The sequence below is a fragment of the Anopheles maculipalpis genome, chromosome 3RL (assembly GCF_943734695.1).
Source record: "Anopheles maculipalpis chromosome 3RL, idAnoMacuDA_375_x, whole genome shotgun sequence".
NCBI lineage: Eukaryota > Metazoa > Arthropoda > Insecta > Diptera > Culicidae > Anopheles > Anopheles maculipalpis.
The window spans coordinates 52,191,187-52,206,456 of NC_064872.1; the positions used below are offsets into that span (position 1 = coordinate 52,191,187).

General features: G+C 41.4%; 1 protein-coding gene across 5 annotated transcripts in view; it reads right to left on the bottom strand.

The window, feature by feature from the left end:
- LOC126561276 (FH1/FH2 domain-containing protein 3) overlaps positions 1–15,270 on the bottom strand; it is a 61,093-nt gene that overhangs the window by 35,040 nt on the left and 10,783 nt on the right. For 2 of the 5 annotated variants that reach the window (XM_050217255.1, XM_050217256.1), the window contains exon 1: positions 590–772. The exons of the other annotated variants lie outside the window; for them this stretch is intronic. In XM_050217255.1, coding sequence (XP_050073212.1) covers positions 590–766 — 177 coding nt within the window. In that variant the 5' untranslated portion in view covers positions 767–772. Of the gene's footprint in view, positions 1–589; positions 773–15,270 lie in introns of those variants that run through there. 5 annotated transcript variants of the gene reach the window in all.

Sequence of the window (15,270 nt, forward strand, 5' to 3'; positions counted from 1 at the left end):
GGAGAAGAAAAATTGCTTTCAAAGATGGCGTTTCATACTTCGGCTGTTCGCAATATGTGTTCCTTTAATATATTGTTTTTTTTTTTTCTTTTTAATATTCTAATACAATTAACAATTCTTCTGCTCATTATTCTCATTTATAGGTTACATATCATTGCACTATCTCATCTTCAATCGAATCAGGAGGGTCCTTTTTAAACATTTCTGAGACGGAACCGTTTTTATTCGGTCCTTTGGTTATTGTTTCTTCTTTTTTTAATGTATAGAGATTCGGCCATTGCTGACTTCCTTGACTTGTACAGGAAAATATTGGACGGGATTCGATACCCGATTCTACTGAACACACAATCCATGCCCGTTTTTCACAATCCAGAAAGGCCTATAAAGATTTTACTTGAATATAAATAGATTGTAGAAAGTGCTACAAAGTCTAGTTCTCTTTAGGAGTGTATCAATTCATCTTGATTAAAATCCATAACTGGCTTAAACTTTAAATATTTCAATATTTACATAAAATTAAATATGCCTACGAACAACCCGTCACCATTTTTGAGAGTACTACTGATTTTTTATTTTTTACTTTGCTTACCCTTTGCGGAGCGCCAAGATGCCGGAGCAGCGCACCGAGCTGTGTGGCCAAGGGCACGGCACTGGCAAACGAAAAAACTGGAGCCCGCGACGGAATCGGATACATCGACAGACTATTGAACGGGTCACTATCCACGAGGTATTGAACTCGAACCGTGATTAGTTCGTCCGGCTCCATTCTGTCGGTGATTTGACGGTTTTTCACTGCCTTCACTATTTTTTGTTGTTGCTTGTTTCACCTTTTTCCTTTTTTTTTTTCTCGTGTCGCTCACAATTTCCACACAACTATCCGCTACGCAGTCCGTTCTTGCAGCGATCCACCGATATTGAATAGATTTCTGCAAATTTTCGCGTTTTCCCGTCCCCAAGGCTAACAAAAAAGGACATCCGTAGCTAGACGATCGTTGCGGTCACGCTGCATAGCCTGCAAACGCACCAGCCGTGAACAGTTGCGGACACTCGGTAAAATCACACGCACGAGAAAGGTACGCACACACAAATACACATACAGACACGAATACGTACAAACACTCGAATGAAAATTGCACACGTTAACGCTGGTGCAGCTGCGTCATTCTGGTGGGCGCTATCCAAGAGCGTACAGAACTACTACGGATCGCGTTGCACCATTATGCAGTGCCGTTATCTTGTGCATTTTTGTACAGGAATCACACACACACAAAAACCATATACTCAGGCAACCGCCGGAAGTGATTTGCCAAATCCGATACGGTACGAAACTCTGGAACCTCTGCAAGAATAGACCATTTGGATGTTTGGATGTGAAATGTCAGGAAATCAATCCACCAAAAGCTCCTGAAAGAGCTCCCTGGCACCCGTATCCTCCGGTCAATCCGGAGCGGAGCTTTCGCTGTAGTTTGTTTCTACGCAGATTGGAAAAAAAGGAAAGTAAAAATCAACTACACAAACCACGGAATGGAAGTTTTTCTAACGCTTAAATACGCGGCACAAATGCAGTTGTCATGCGGTTGGTGGAATGCGTCGTTTGATAAAATGCGCGAAATCATACAGTAAAGCGTGGAAAGGAAAATAAATCAGCTCGAAACTCGGGATCGAAAGAATTGACGCGCATTTCCCTTCACTTCCGGTTGCGGATGCGAATTCTTCTCCCCCCCCCCCCCCCCCCCCCCTACAGCCCGAATCACTAGTTGGGAAAATTGCAGTCGGTTCGAAATGCCTCATGCGGCAATCCACTTGTCCGTCCAGCGGCCACACTGAGCCACACGTTTACCACCGAGCGTTTGATACTTTACCAACCGGAGGCGATAATTGATCAGGTTTCAAGTTTTTGAGATGACGCTCTCCACTATGCTTCGTGCACTGCGTCGCGCAGTGCAGTTCCCCTTGGAGCTGTCGTCGTCGTGCTGCTTCCTGTTTTGATATCAAGCACGTAGCAATAAATAATTTCCATTGCAAACAAACGCATGGAAAGTCATGTAAATGGCATTTTCACCTCGCCGTACACTTGGTCCTACTCTATCCAACGCGCTTCGTCAGTTCGCCGTAGTTTGTGTGTGTTTCTCTTCAATTGTTGCACACATCTCTTTCGTTGCTCTTTAGCATTTTCTATCCCATTCATCGTTCGTGTGTTTTTACAAGATGTGTTTTTGAATGCAACGTGCAGTCGAGAGGCGCTACGCAAATAGTTACATGCATCTCACACACTTCTTGTAAACAGTAGCAATAACGTTGTACAAATTAATTGCACTTTGCTAGTGCTAGTCATACAAAATTTAAATTTTCCTCGTGTTGCGCACGAGAAAAATCCGCTCTGTTCAGAGATGGAAGCGACAAAAGTTATTAAAATCAGCAATTGTTTTGCTTTTGTTTATTAGTACATTTTTGTATGTATTGCAGCAACAACATCCACGTCCGAGCCCACCCGGGATAAGGTGCATTTGATTTGAGGGAGAAGGAAATGTTTACCCTCAACATAACAGGTTGGCTGATAAATCCCCGGTCTGACACATAGATGGCGCCGCTAGTATTAAATGCATATTATTTTTATATAGCACCAACCTTCAAATGATTCGTGTCAAAATTTGACGTCTGTATGTCAACTAGTTTGTGAGACAGAGCGTCTTTTGTCAAGCAACTTTTGGTTGCTTGACGAACGAAAAAAGAACGAAGAAGAAAAAAGTGTTGTTCCACCAAGACAACGCACCGTGCCACAAGTCATTGAGAACGATGGCAAAAATTCATGAATTGGACTTCGAATTGCTTCCCCACCCACCGTATTCTCCAGATCTGGCCCCCAGCGACTTTTTCTTGTTCTCAGACCTCAAAAGGATGCTCGCAGGGAAAAAAATTGGCTGCAATGAAGAGGTGGTCGCCGAAACTGAGGCCTATTTTGAGGCAAAACCGAAGGAGTACTACCAAAATGGTATCAAAAAATTGGAAAGTCGTTATAATCGTTGTATCGCTCTTGATGGGAACTATGTTGAATAATAAAAACGAATTTTGACAAAAAAATGTGTTTTTCTTTGTTAGACTTATCAGGGACTTATCAGCCAACCTGTTAGGATATATGTTTAATAAATTGTTAAGCTGGATATAAGATTAGATTTCAAAGAATACGGCCTGGTCGTCATTACGAAACAAAAATCACTTTTTTTACACTTATCTACATTTTCAGTCCTGCAAAGTATATCGCGATAAAAAAGGAATTATGCTGACTTAAAGACGCAAATGGTTACGTAGCATTCAGGGCTATTTGTGCCATGATCTTCTTAATACATTTCTATAAATTTATTTCTTCGATTTATTAAACCAAATTGTGAAATAACGCAGAAGTAAGCATTAGAATAAATTTCCACGATGTAAATGTATATTCAAGATGTATACAAGTATTAAAAAATCTACGTCTTTTACAGTCAGGTACGATTTCCCTGATATGATCCTGAGCCAGAAAAAGATCCTGTATTATTATGTTGATATTGAGAAGATGTTGTAAATATTCTCTTGATTTGCGATGCTTCTTTGGTTTGTGGCTAAGACAGACTATTTTTTAAGAAGCCCCTGCAGTAATCAGTCAAATATCATTTAAATCCAAATTTTCAAAACCAAATAATGCTTCCTTTAACAAATGTATAAAACTGAATTTCAGTTGGCTCTTGTCTCACCAGCCATACTCAAGAAAGGCTGCCATAAAATGATACCCATATTTCATTATTCAAACCATTTTTTCTTCTCATATTGCTTCTCATTCACCCGCTTACAGTTGTGCAAATCAAAATTTGAACAATTTTGTGCAATTCACCGGTGTGCGGTGTGCGTGATATAGGTGCGAGAGAAAATTTCGCACCACCATTGCCATCGAAAATGTAACAAATCCAACACCATTCATCCATTCAAATATTGAACTATAATGATTGCTAATTTCCTTACGCTCAAAAGACGTGGAACCTTCAATATCCAGGTGTGTATGAACGTGTGTTTGTTGTACGGCGCAGCTTACGAAAGGCAAGAGGAAGAGCACAGTTGCGCATAGCCAAACATCGTAAAAGCATGAAAGGGGGAAAAAAACGCTGACATAGAAGGAAGTAATCCAAATTCGTACCATCCGGTTGTTGCCGTGTTTGAAGTTTGCTTGCGGGTGAACAGATGAATCGATATGGTACAACCAAACAAGACTTTCAAAGGCCAATTCGGTGTGGGAGATTACTCTGAGATCGGGAGCATATTTTAGAGTTTTGTTCCAGTTGAGGGATGCTGCCATGTAATCGTTATCAAAATATTTCTATAAAATTGTGCTGTGCCAATGTTCGATAATTAATTGTAGTGGATAAGATCGAAGAAGAACAAATTGGTCGGCTTAGAGACTAGATATGGCTCGGTTTAACATCAACAAAATCAGGAATATTTTTTTGTTTTGTAACATTCATCCTGGAGATATTCATAGTTGGGAATTTCTTAAAAAGTTTTTATCACTATTATATAAAAATATTATTTATTTCTTGTTTGATTTAAGCATATCACATTTGAAGTTAAATGTGCAAATGTTCTGATTTAATAAGCTTTCCCAATGATGCAAGATTTAAAGAAATCTATCCTTTAAGATCACCATACAAGGCTTGAACTCTTCAGCTTCGTTTAAGTGCTTCCTATCCATACTAGACGGCCATTCGAGAGGGACACGAAAAAAGGTTAAAAAGTTAAACCGTTCCAGTTTATTTGATCTTGCACTTGCAGAAGAATTCCGACCGGATGCTTTCACTTTCCGACGCACGGCGGCAGCAAAATCTTCCCATTTACCACAAGAAGCTTGTTCCCGAGTTTCATTCAAACTCCGGTTGCGGAAATGCACTCTGTGAACTGCCAGAAGAAGATGTGCATTGAAACTCGCACGGGTTCACAGAGGCTGTCGCTTCTATCCGGACTTCCGGACGTGAGCAGTCGATTCCGGCTGGAGCTATATTTCCTGAGCAAATATTTACCCAGCCAACCCTTCATACCTTGCGCCACTTTACCAATTGCTCACACACACAAACACGTGTGTGCTTCTGTCTCTCACTCTCAAATGCACTGTTTAACCATTGTCTGTGGGAAAATATGCAATTGCTACCGGGTCTCTGGTGATGCTCGCGCTTGCTCCCTGACTGATTAAAGTTCAACGGATTAGTTGTCTAGAGCTGTCCTACGGATCATTGAGGTTAGAGCAAATATCCAAAAATCTTCTTCACAATGAATTAATTTAGTTTACCAGCTTGTATCACATTCGAATGAATACACACATTATAATCTACTGTTTGCTGAATATGTTTGAATATGTCTAAATACGTCTCTCTGTGTATCGAACACAAATTGAAGTAAACAAACAAACCAACACCAAACTACGTCATTCGATTGCACCACATCGTTGGATTGGGGCTGTTTTTTCTTCATAAGAGCAATTTTGATAACAATTTGTGATAATTTTCATACATTATAAGATAATCACCAACGCTGGGGGAGACTGTGCATTAATTGTGCTGCCATGATGTGAACCTCTTACGACTCCGTTACGTCTCTAATTGTTTTCCATGCTGGCCATATGTAGAGCAGAACAACATTTTCTCAATTTTCGACAAATTTGAATTGAAGAAAATAGTGTTTTTTTGTTTTGTTTTTCATGTTGCATGTGTGTAATCTGTGACTCTTTTGGTTTGGTTTTCTGTTTTAGCTGCTTTCTATGGGGCGCTCATGGCATCGGGCAAGATTACTGAAGACAGCTACGCCTAAGTCGATTTGCTTCCACAAATGACCGAAATAATCTCGTAAAGAGGTTTCATCCCTTTGGATTAACGAGGGATTAGGAACAGTTTCTTACACAACGGCCGCGGAGCGAGCACTCATGTAGCAACTACGATAACAAGATAGAATTTCTGCTTCTTCAATGGAACTGAAACTACTTACGTTAATAGCAACGGTTGCTAGTAAATCACTTTCCATCGTTTCTCTGCATGTTAGTGATTGTATGTTATTGCTAACAGTCATAATAAACAAGAACTTCATTTCAAACCATTCTTTGCCTTGAGGTTTTGAGACAAAACCACTTTCACAATTTAATCCATTTGTTGGCCAAACTATTCCCAATCGATATTGGGTTCAAACATTCTATTGACTGGAACCATTTTTGACGCACCACAATCACCATCACTATCAGGCTTTTGCTCCTCCACCAAGTGCTACACTTTTCCCGGTTTCCCGATTCCCATACGTCCGGCAGACCCAGTCGAGCGTAACGAAGAATCGATTACACCCCATAAACGTCAGCAAATTGCCGATAATACCAGTGCGGAAAAGCACCCATACACGTGTGCAACTTGATATGTGTCGTCAACGGCATGCCTGCACTTTAGCTCTCTACACGCGACACATCCTTACCGGATGGGCTCTCGCACTGGCAGACCAGCAAACAAGCACAAGGAGGATTGAGGGCTCAAGCGTACGGAAGTGGATAGCTCCATGCGTGGTATTTGGGGATTTATATGTGAGTGAGCTGCACGTTATCATCACGCTTGTTTGTGTTGGGAATATATAGAAAGAGGCAAAGAGTGAAAAAATACGTACTCTAATTACACAACACCATTTCTGGATTTGCCGTTTGCTTGAGCATTGGTTTGTTTACTGGGAGGATCGCCTTCGACGAGGATGTTTCCCAAGAATATCACACACCGACGCATTCGTGGTTGTGGATCGTTTATTGCTTTGGGATTCCAGAAATGGCCATAAACTTGTTGTACCAGACACCGTTTGTACACCGCGTTCCGATCGATTGATTGGGCCATAGTGCTTGGTGTTATAATTTAATGACGAGAGTGTCTGTAAGGAATATGTGAGGGACATTGTCAGCACAGGTATTGGTATTTAACCACTTTGTTTGGTTTGTTCGTTATTTCTTTTTTGAAGTGTGAATATAAATAAGTGAACGAAATATTCGACAATGAATGTTACGCAAGTCATACTGTACATCATTGAGATGTTGGTGATTTATGGTTAGACATGTTGTGTTTTTGTTTCTCCAGGAAACAACCCACCCATCCGCTCGGCAAGAGCAACTCGTGGTAATGCAATAATACCCAATTACTATGCAAATAACCTTACTTCGTTTGGCCAGTAAGAGAACACACATGCGATACATTGTTCTGCCTACGTCAGCTGAGATCGATTTGCATCGAAGTATTGTTCGGAACATGGGCGTCACATATTTGGACAAACTTATAATCCGGATGTAACGGGTAACACAAGCATCCCTATTCTAGATGCAAAATTCGTTTGATAAATTATTGCATCAGCTCCGTACGATTTTGTTTCAACGAGGTGAAGAGGAACTGCTTTAGCTCAATCAGTTACCAATCAAGCACAAGAACGTTCCAATCGGATCAGCGAAGAGTGACGATGCGCTACAGAATCAGACGGCAAGGAAAATGATACCTCCATCTCCGCATCGCCGCGACTCCCTTTTACCTTTTCTAGGTGATTCTTGACTGTGAAGTAGTGGGCCAATCTCTGAACAGAAAACCGCAGCAGTTTTACGTTTGTTAGGCAGTGGAAGTTATTTCAATTGCGTAGAAAGTACATGGTGATCAATTTTGATGTGGCGCCATCCGAAGGCCACGACTCGATTACAGGAGATTTAAGTATGAAATTGATGAGTTTAACACTAGAACCGCCCGACTTCTCAACCGTAATGGAACTGCCATATGGGACAATTTTGTCGCATACGTTATGTAAACATATTTTTACATGTTTATTATAACCTAAGCGATTTTTGTGGTTAAATAAAGCATCGTAATTAAGTATAATAAAGATTTGTTAGCAACTCAAACAATAATTTAAAAAAATCGAATTTAGGTAATCGTTTGATCGTACCAACTGCCCAACCAAGGATATCATGGCCAGTTTTCTTTATTACATAAATATAAAATTATAGGACTTTTAGTGATAAACGCTTATAATTATTCCTTGCAAGGTTGAACGACAGTAAATCTAAGCGTAGAGCTATAAATTATTTAAACAATCAAGTAATAAGTAGGGTTTTTATGATAATAAAACAAATCTTTTGTTCTAAGTGGTTTGGATCTACGCGGGCGCCTGTAACTCCCTTTAGAAACATTACAAAAAATTGATGTCAATTCAGCTTTAAATTTCCAAAAGAAGAAGACAAAGCTTCTGAAGCAAAAGTAACGCCTAGATTAATTATTTAAAGCATCTATAATACATCTGTGGGTTCAAAAGTATTACATTGTTTCATCAGAACCTGGCTCACATGAAACACTTACGTAAGAAACACTTTTAGTACATTTTTTATGAACTGGTCTGTTGCATGTGAAGCATTCGTTAGCACTTTAGCCCTCGTGACAAGACATTTGAACCTGGCAGCGCCAACGAGAACCTCCAGACAAAAGCAAGTTAGCTTTGGCGCTCTTATTTTCAACGTACCCTTTGGCAAGTTCTTCGCTTAGCTTGAAAAGAAAATCGCGGTTGGATATCTTTTCTTTTGTAAGTTTTTTCTACAAGACCCAAGCATTAATTGCCGCTAATTCCAGAATAATAAATTATGAGCAAACAGGTCGACTAGTACTTTTCACGGAGAACTTTCTACACATTTGGTCAACTACATCAACTCTGTACTTGATCGAGTAGTATAAAGACACAGTTTCAGGCTTTGATTTTCTAAGTCCTAAGTGCACCAGGCAATCTGGTTACGCTGGGACAGCAAACACGGCGACCAAGCAACTTGTTTGGATCTGCAAGTATTATCCTGGGGATCCCAATACGCCATGGCTAGCAGTTGATGCTTTAGGTGGAGAGCGGGCGATAGGACTGAGACGAACCAATTATACCAATAAAATTGCGGTAGAGTGTACAAAAATGGTGCTTATATAGACTAGCCGACTGATGATAGTGAAAAAAATCGTGCACTTTTATTGTTCTATTCATATTGACATGCATTGTCACGAAAACGTGTACACGCCAGTGCTTCCAGACTTGCAGATGCACATCCGTCACTCGTTCACAGCAGGGATACCAGCCTTCTCAACGTATTTTGCCTATGGGAGAAAAATGTCCTATATGGCGGTTCTAGGTTGGAAATGATTTTTTTAAACTATCATATGGGATGCACAATTTTGTATTTGCGCATTTGAAATATCGTTAAAAATAAATAAAAGTCATAAAAGTCATATAAAATTTCAATGGATTGTCACGGCGGCAAGCGGAATAACACAGCTTTTTCGAGTGCGATAGGACAAAAAAGTCCCATCGGCGATTCTAGTGTTAATGCTCATTATATGCAAAAGAGTTAGCGATTCTTTGCCGAATATTGTGTGAATCCATCATGAAGTGAAGCAAAGGTAATGCATTTTAGTTAAATATAGCTCAAATAACTGTTGTAATTAATTTGAACTAGATGCTCTGGGGAAGAATACAACGGTACACAAAATACATCATCGCCCACAAACTGGATGGATGTCGAAGATCAATTTCGTACTTCCAAACAAACTTCAGTTTTATCGAGTTTCACTCGCTTCCAGTCCGTCCATCAAAACCGAGGTGTTGCGGCTAAAAATATGCATAATCTGGGCTGAAAACTTTTCCAACACTTTGCTCTCGGCTTTCCCAGCTGCACATCCCCAGCAACCCTGGCAAAGGCCCCGTGAGCCTCTGCCCCTCGACATCAACCACCCACCGGAGTACCAGAGTCAGGGAGGATTTTCAGTTCAATTTCAACACTTGCTCTTTTCCACACCGCTACCTTCCCGGATGGGGGGGGAGGGGTGTGCGCGTACCTCTTCGTTTCCTCCCCCTGTTTACCGATCAATTATCGCTTTCTGGTCACGTTTTGGAACGAAGCCAGACGCCGCAACATTTTGACGCAATACATGTTCGTCTCTACCCGTCGTTGCACGTACACATGTAGAGTATGCATGAGCTAGTGGTGGTGGTTTACTTTTTCGTACTTCCTTTCCCTTTACCCTTTGCCACCTGGGCCAGTATTGAGACATAATGATTTTCACCAACCACCAACCGGTCAGTGTTTCACTGGCCAATGTTAATGTCTGACGGTCACATCGTTTTGCATGATTATAAATTTGGAAACTCCCCAGGTGCTTAACATGGTTCGAGGATGCAACGAAAAACGCTACCACTAATTTTTTTTTTTTTTATTCATAAGGGACGGCCAGGCCGTATTGCTTACAATAAACTTAAAATTAGTATACTCCTTTCCTCTTTGCTGGGAGACATTTCCTTCTCCGAGCTGTGAAAGGGCACCATATCCCGGGTGTGCTCGGTTATACCACTAATTTTATATTAAATGCAAATGTTTCAAAATATGCCTCAGATTTACTAGCACAAAAACAACTTACTTATGGCTATTTTAGAGCTGCGAAATTTTTCCCTAGCCATGATACATGATGCTGCTTACATGCTGGTACATAAGCGATTAAGTTAGAAGCAATCTCTGTTCGATTATTCTAGCATAAATAATTCGAATTAAATTTATGAAGGCGACTCAAATAATCTGTCACAGTTCAATGCACTTGTGCTAAAAGCCTTTCTTGGGAGAGATCCTCTTGTAAATGGTTGTAGACCGTCATGCCATTCCGTAAATTAACCAACTTTTCTACAACACACAGCAACAGCATGAAATGATAAGAGTCTTCATGATAACGGTCGACATTTTCGTACGGTGAGCGTACATTTGAGTATATTTCAGATAAGTGCATGATGTCACTCAAAAGTTGCTAATATTTTTCGCGTATAAATTCTGCCAAAGTTTAGTTTTACATTCATATCGAATTAAGCTATAAAGCCAAACAAAATGGAAAACCTTTCTATCGAAATTGGGTGGTCTTCGAGAGTAAAGCCTCGACATGGAAAGCCACTACGCCAACGCGAGCTCAATTTTTAGCGGTGAAATCGAAAATGATTCACCATCATCGCTCGCAGCGCCTCCTAGCAAGCGGCAATCGCTTCGGCTTTCGGCCTTCAAACACTGAACTAAAAATCTCAATTCACCGTCTATCAATGTGATCGAGAGGCAAGCTATGCTGATACGAGAAAAAATGGGATGGAATCACAAATTGATCCTTTCGTCCGTTTCCACCACTTCCCAGCCATCGAAACGATGGGTTGCAAGAGTGCAACGAAAGCTCAAGCATCACAGACGACCGATCTACGTTTAGTCGGTTCAACATTCTTGAGATTCTCTTGCTTAACCTCTTAACACCTTGCCGTCGAGGCGAGATTCTTAGGCGAAGGGAGCATCCAACGTTTCTAGTGGACTGACTGGCGTCTTTTTTCCCATGAGGCCACGAGACGAATGACGCATACATATCGCGTTGACTGAATCACTCATTAGCTATCCCCTAGATTGTCCTACACTTTCCACCTGCCGTGACGAGGTAAGAATCGGTTTCTTCCCTTACCCATGCAGCATGCCCCGTGCACGAATGACGAACGACGGCGTGCGCAGATAGCGAAGATCGCTCTTGCACCAAGGGATACACCTCAAGTCTCTGACACAAGAAGAAAAAAGCAGCTTGCAGCGTAAAAGGCAGTAGGAACAAGGAGAGAAAAGAAGGAATAAAACACGGTAACACCCGACATCGGTAGGATTCCGACCTTTCCTGTACACCTATTGCGCGAGTTTTGTTCCGTCTTTCGTTCCGTATCATCCTGTGCGATCGTTCTTTGGCCGGATCCGTTATGGTCGTGTTGGCGCTATGGGAAATTGGAAAGAATTCTTTTCTACGACAAATGCCGCATCGGTATTCATCGGGACAGAGAAGTAAGAACATAAAAGAAAGGAAGGAAGGAAGGAAGTGCCCCGGGACTCAATCTACTAAGCAAATAAAACCTCCTTCTCTCTGCTTTGGCTTATGATCTATGGTGAGAAAAATCATAGCGCGATCATTTGCTTTGAAAAAGACGAGCTCAAATTAAATTTCATCATTAGTTCCACCGTTTCAATATCTGGTTTCGATGTACGTGAAAGCAAAACTCAGAATGTAATCAAAATGTTGTTGTGTCAGTGAAAATTAACACAAGAAACATTTAAAATGCAATTTTCAAACTCAACTGCTATTACTTTTACGAAGAAAACAAAAAATCGAAAAACATTTCACATTCCAGCATTAATGATTGTGTACAACAAAGCGTACAACATAGCTGCTGCTTCTACATTTCTACCCTTTCAATAGCTCAATAAACAGTACACCACCCCGTCATCGCGGGTAATAATGTTTAAAAATCAATTAAGGACCCCACAGTCGTTCCCCTGTGGGAAGAAGGACAACCTTCTTCCCGCGCCCGGTACCGATGATGCGTCAAGTACTGAAAGCATTTGGTGCAAAAATGGCACAAAACAGTGACGTGCCGGGACACGCCGAAAGCAACTATTCGTTTTGATACGATCTTTGAATAGCCATTAATGACACCGAGCGCAAATAGAGAGAAAAACAAACCACCAAAAACTCACACTTGCTCAAAGCACACAAAATTGGGCAAAACAAAGCCCAATGCATCCGTGCCATTTACGTTCAGCCATGGCATAACCCTGGCACACCATGGTAAACGGAGAAAGTTTCCACTCCCTCCGCACAAGCGCACGTCCCATCAAACCCACGGTCCGTTAATTACTTGCTGGTAATAACAATTATCCGCGAGACCGTAAAAAAAGACAACTCATTCCCGGAGACCTCCCCCGTTGCCGGATAGAATCGTACTAGCTGTTGTTTAAAAAAAAAGCAGAGTGAGAAGTTGAAAAAGAATACATGGGACGTTAAAAAAGGAAATGAAAACTAACTCTGAGGAGGTGATAGTTGCAGTTAGTGGAGTCATATGACACCCTTGGACCTGATATTGAGGTTGAACATTTTTCAGCAGAACACATCTTGAACATTTTCCTATTCGCAAGAACGTTTCAAATCGATTCACGAACATTCCAATGAAGTTCACGGACAACGCAAACAAGTGCTACGTTCCGCAACATTTTCAGGGTTCGGTTTTGTGCGTCAATTCACTGTTCCCGCGTTTCTAGCCCAAACAAGAAAGACCCCATTTTCACACCATTGTGTGTTGCGGGTGACTCGAAGCTGGGGACGAGCCTCGAGCCTGTGAACGGCAACGAGGAATACCCGTGAACCGGAACGAGAACGAGCCCCTGATGCTTCCCAAGATTCCCCGGGGATCTCGCAAACGCAACGGAACGGGCGTCGATGCGGCAACGACAAATAAAAGAGTCCTTCACGCTTCCCTTAGCATCAGGCTTGATGTGAATTGTGGGCCTCTCTGTGCATTAGCAAGTAGTAAATAGTGTAATCAGGTGCGACAACACAGCAAGTGATGGGCTGGAATTTACAACATGTAATTGAATTTGGATCGCTCTTACCATTCGCGATTGAGAACGAGCAGTAGAAAATCGCTTGTCCAACAAATGAAATGGGTTCTCTCTTATTGGTGCACTCTAGCAAGTGTAGACCGTTTGAGAATGGTTTTTTAGGAAGAATAAAGCAATTTAAGTTATAAAAAATGCAAAAGAGCTTTAGTTCCCAACACTGTTTTCCGATTTTTTAGCGCACTTAAAAGCATTTCAGAATTGTAGAATGAAATTTTATTATTTAATTTGAGCATATTCTTTTCATACTTGAATAATTTATGGTATGATCATTTTAACGTTAAACCCTTCTTGATTAAAAATATGTACAGCTTTTGTTTGTTTTTTTGTTGGTTCTCTCATACATTCTATGCATGCGTTCTTTCCGAATAAAGGAATTTGGAGAGCTCTCGCGCATGTATCTCTTTTCAATCCACACAACTCATTCTAACAGCTCGCCACCGTTTCTGAAACCTTCTTGGAAGCATAAAACCAATATTTTACTGTTCTTACCACCATCTTCAGCACCGTCCGTACCTGGTGTGCACTCGCTTGTGACAAACCTTAGGACGGGCATCTTTTCCCCACAGCCGCAAGTTAAGCCGTTGACCATCGGACTGACCTCTTAAGATTGACCCTTTAACCAAGATCGAGAAGATAGCAGCGAATGGTAGCTTTGGCTTTAACGCAACTCTATCAGTTCCATTTTTCGTTAACATTGTGATACCATCGGTCAGATCGTGTACGGGAGGGTTCTCATTCAAGCCGTCTTGAACGCGCGAAAGGCCACGTACAGGCATCAAATTATGCAAACGAATTCACAGCCCCACATAATCTTTCGGGACCGAGTGCATGGTACAGAGCATGCGAACGAATTAAAATTGCTCACTCATTTTACGATGAAGACAAAAGTGGTGTTTCAGTGGACCCAACACCTCACAGCAATGGGAACTATCTTTCGTCAATATTAACATCATCCAGCCGACCGAGCACTACCAGATAAGAGTGTAAAAAGTGTTAGCAATTGGAAAAGTTGCTAACTTCGCATCGTAAATCTCTGATCCAATGCAGTCTCTCACGGTGCTACGAAAATTGCCTCCTCGCAGGATGTAGTCGAGGAGTTTGCAATAACTGACTTCCGCTCAAGATAGAACAGGTAATAGCGTTGGTGTGCACTGTACGCAGAACGAAAGGAAAGCGAGACGCGCCCAGAAGAGGATGTATCGTCCGTACCATACGCCGGGGCCATTCTACGTGAAAAAAACGTACGCTCAAACGGAAGCCACTTTCGATCTAATGCATCCGCTAGGTTCAAATGCGGCCAAGCTGCGCCCGAAGGTCAAGTGATTTCAGTGAATCGAGCGATAGGATTCTTCTTGGACAATGATTGAAAACTGAGTTGTGTTGCGTTACATGATTGCTTTAATATGGCATTATCTGAACGTGCCCATTACCGTCGGCGGGCGAGGATAATTTTGACGAGCAATTTAGTGATTTTTGTTCTTGTGCTTCCCCTTTCATCCATATACAACGCCTAATGCTAGAGGGTGTTACCAGTTCTGTAGCAAGCGGGTGCTTGTCGATATTAATGCTCTAATCAACTTTAATTATTCTTCCGGCAGTACATCCTTTTTGTGTCTCTCCTCTAATGTGTTGGTATGGGAAATGTTGTTTGTAGTGCAGTTCAACTCCTTCCGGTAGAGCCTGTTATTTCCTGGCGTTTGCTGCTTGCTACTGATCGTTTCACACATTTCGGCGATCATTAAACTCTTTTAGATACAGATGATTGATTTCAAAAC